Raw genomic sequence first — 4,426 nt, forward strand, 5'->3', positions numbered from 1 at the left:
TCATCTTCCATTTTCCTTTACTTTCATAATATATCTTAAAACACTTAAACCAAAAAGCAATCAAATTAGCAACCCCAGACTTTACGGAAAAAATCATTCTTCCACAACTATTAATCAACAAACTTAATTCACAGATGACCTTAAGTATGTATCCTAGTCACTTGTTTATTGCATGATTGATATTGGTATTTTTTAGGAAAAAACTTGATTACATGCTTACTCAGATTGAAAAGAAAACAGTATCCCAAAAGCTTTAAGTGACTAGAAATAGAAATGACACCAGATGGTTAATCATAAGTGGAATATAACAGGTAGGGCTACGCGTAAATCTCTCTAGGATTTGGAATCCACTATCTATTATATTTTACACTAAAATTACCAAACAAATTAAAACCTAAGCCTTAGAAAAAACACTCACCAACAAACCAATTTCATTCATTTGAAAATGACCTTTTTCTATCTGCTTGGATGCCTCAAAAAAAAAAAAGCAACATAAAAAAACTCTGCATCACAGTGAGTAAACATTATATCATGTAAGATTCAATTCCCATATTTATTTCAACTTTATTTCACTATTTCAATATTTTAAATATTATTCTAATATATATCATGCTAAATTGATATTTAGTAAGTAAATTTTTTGTTGATAATACAAAACGACACATTTTGTAAAACAAAACTATGATCTTAAAATAATATTTTTTGTGAAATGGAGAGAGTATCAGGTAAAAAGTTTAATACTCCCTCTGTTATATTATAATTCAAGGTTTTCAGACATATTAAAAGAATAATTAAATTATATGTTTTACTCTTCATCAATATATTATACAAAAAATTTCATTGGTTAATGCATTAAAATAATAGATTAAAAAAATTCAAAATTTTACCAAATAGTTACATTAAAATTACTAAATGACATCGACTATATATTTTGAAATTAATTTAAGTGTAAAATAACATTTAATATAAAATAGAGAGAGTATTCTGTATATGTAATACTAATTAAATACGTTAATAAAATTAAAATTTACATACTGTTGACTTTAATTAACAAGTTAACGAATTTCAAAAGTAATGTGTCAAAAGAAAATCAAGATTTTAAAATTCAAAAACATCCACGAGACAAAGCTTTTTCATATAAACAATATATATTTTTTAAATATCTAATTCTTTTGTTTTTATCAGTAGATACAAACTCTGTGAAAGTAAAAGGTTGGTGATCAAAAGTAAAAGAAACTTGGGCGAGTACTCGTGTGAGGTGTTACCATCGAGCAATCAAGTAATTACTTATTTTAATTCCAATTGTTTCTTTTTCTTTTTGAAAAATGACAACAAACAAATAAAAGTATATGTGTATATATAGATACGTGTGTGCATGGGCCTCCTCTATATGAGTGATCAAAATTGTGTTGGAGTGATCAGCCACAAATTCTTCTCATTCGATTCTCTCTCTTTCTTTCCTCACTCTCAAATGAAGGGAACTCTAAAATACTTAGCAGGAATCGCAGGACCAAATGGGTTTGGCTCAAGATCTACAGCTGAACAGGTTACACAACATAGCGCCTTGTTTCCTCGTTCACATCTCACTGCTATAATCACGGGTTTGTCTCCCCTTTATCACTTAAAATATCATTTACTATTTCAGTCTTTATAATAGTTTTTATAGAGTAGATATTCGTGTGTCTTTCCAATCTTATGTCCGCATTCGTGTCCATCTCCTAACTACACAAGGAGGGTTTCAAATTAAAGGTCCTAAATAAAATAAAAGAATAGATTCAAATATGGTAAAACCCAATAGTTGCGAACTTACGAGACCAAAGTACATCGTTGATAATTCCAAAAAAGCTTTATTTTTACACAAGGAAGAGCAAGTACGATAATAAACTCCTCAAACCTAATGTTTTGAATCTTTATTTATATCAACAGCTTCTGATACTCACCTACTAGAGAGCATATCTTATGTAAAATAGTTCACTTATTGTCATTACTAGTTATTGTTACTATTTTCATAACAAACAAAGTATATAATTAATTTTCCAAATAAGAAACTTGTTATAAATTGTGTCTTATACCACAACTTGTAAAATAAATTTTCCTGGAAAAGACACGATCATATTAAATTATTATGATATGAGATATGTGTTTTGTGTATGCCGGCGACAATATATGATTTTTGTCTCCATTGAATTGAAACATTAGGTATGGTTGGTTATAGTATATTGCCTTTATACAATTAATTGATTAACCTTTTGACTTTAACCTTTGAAACATGTCTCATCGTTGCAAAACATTACTTTATGTAATTTTCTTTAGCGATCAGCCTGCCCAAAACGTACTTTATGCCATCTTTATGTCCCCTAATTTGTCGGTTGAAACTTTATACAATGAGGGTCAATGAATAAGTTTTAAAGTAGTCTCTCTTTACTCTTTCTTTTTTTGTTGGAAAGAAAAACAAAAAGGCTAGTATTAGAGACATGAAAGGTAGATAAACTAATTATGCTATACATACCAAATTACAATCTGAATTTGATGAGTATTATTTTTACTTGTGATAAGTTGCATATGTTAGAATGATATATGTGAAAATTCAGGACCGTCCATTTAGAAACTAATTGATAAGATGTGAAATTGTTCATGTACTTCATTTTTTTTTTGAACAAACGTTCATGTACTTCATATATACTAAAGTTTCATCATAATGATATGCAACAGGAGGAACGTCTGGGATCGGTGCGGAAACCGCGAGAGTATTAGCAAAAAGAGGGGTGAGAGTAGTGATGGCAGTAAGAGATATGAAGAAAGCAGAAATGGTGAAGGAGAGAATAGTGAGAGAGAATCCAGAAGCTGACATTAGATTATTTGAGATTGATCTCAGCTCTCTCTCTTCCGTTGACAGATTCTGCTCACAGTTTCTTTCCCAAGATCTTCCCCTCAACATTCTCATGTACGTAAAAAGATTCACTCTACTCGCTACTGCATGCACCCATGCACGTACCAATATATATTTATATACACAACACAATGATATATTAATATTTCCAATCTTCATCTAAAACTTTAAAATGAAATTTTGCAGAAACAACGCAGGAGTTTTCTCTCCAAATCTTGAATTTTCCGAAGAAAAGATTGAGCTAACGTTTGCTACAAACTTTTTAGGTAATCTTGTGAATCATGTGACACATGAATATATTTACGTGGAGTGAGAAAAATTTAATGATGGTTAGTATAACTTTTCAGGACATTACTTATTAACTGAGATGCTGATAAAGAAAATGATAGATACGGCAGAGAAGAGTGGAATTGAAGGACGAATCATTAACCTTTCCTCTGTGATTCACAATTGGGTCAAGCCTGATTGTTTCTCCTTCCCTAAATTACTCCATCCTATAAGGTAATTTACATTCATATTCCCTATTTTTACGATAAAACTAAACTATCTAAAAAATATGTTTATGATTAGATATATGTTGTGGAATGTGGTTAATAGTTTTTGTTGAGTAATCGTAGGTATAACGGGACAAGGGCTTATGCTCAGTCAAAGATGGCCACAATTTTACATGCCAAAGCGTTGAGCAAGCAATTAAAGGTACATTTGAAAATACTAATATTACATCACTCTTATTTTTTTAACCTTTTCACTGTAATAATAACTAGAAATTTTTACAACTAAAACGTGGTTACAGGACAGGAATGCAAACGTGACGATAAATGCAGTCCATCCAGGGATCGTTAAAACCGGAATTATCAGAGCACACAAGGGTCTTTTGACAGGTAAATAGAACTTTTAACTATGCATATATATAGAAGTGCAAAAGGAATCTAATATGTAAAACTTTTATTAAAAAATCTAAACAATATGATGTGGTGTGTGCATGCAGATTCTCTGTTTTTGATAGCTTCGAAGCTGCTAAAATCTATAAGCCAGGTAGGTGTGAACATATATGCTTTTCTTTTTGTCTAAATAGTACAGTGCCAACAAGCTAACTCTCTTTTTCTGACACTAGAGATTCCTTTTTTAATATAATTTTTGTCTTTCGCATACCAATAAAAGTTTTGTCATCATCAATATTCATGCATACACTCATATTTGTATTATTGACAATAGTACATATACATATAGACATGGCACTAACTGAAATAAAATACACCTTTGAATAAATATACTACTAACTCTTGAATTTTTGTGCTATGGGATTAGGGCGCAGCGACAACATGTTATGTGGCATTGAGCAACGAAGCCAAAGGGTCAAGTGGAAAGTATTTTGCAGACTGCAATGAGACTAATTGCTCGGATTTGGCGAATGATGAGTCTGTGGCTTTCAAGCTCTGCACCCAAAGCCGTGCTTTAATCCATGATTACTTGCATGAATCTCAAATACATTCATTTCCTAATTTATGTCCCCTGTAAATCATCTTAATAACTCCT

General features: G+C 30.8%; 1 protein-coding gene across 2 annotated transcripts; it reads left to right on the plus strand.

Moving 5' to 3' along the window:
• On the plus strand, positions 1,370-4,426 carry LOC104725521 (short-chain dehydrogenase TIC 32, chloroplastic; the record flags this gene model as incomplete). Of its 2 annotated transcripts, none has more annotated exon segments than XM_010444191.1 (8): positions 1,370-1,601; positions 2,713-2,944; positions 3,077-3,156; positions 3,238-3,391; positions 3,508-3,586; positions 3,684-3,771; positions 3,879-3,925; positions 4,199-4,426. In XM_010444191.1, coding segments are annotated over 8 exon segments (1,116 nt in total). In that variant the 5' UTR covers positions 1,370-1,375.

The sequence above is a fragment of the Camelina sativa genome, chromosome 11, assembly GCF_000633955.1.
Source record: "Camelina sativa cultivar DH55 chromosome 11, Cs, whole genome shotgun sequence".
Taxonomy (NCBI): domain Eukaryota; kingdom Viridiplantae; phylum Streptophyta; class Magnoliopsida; order Brassicales; family Brassicaceae; genus Camelina; species Camelina sativa.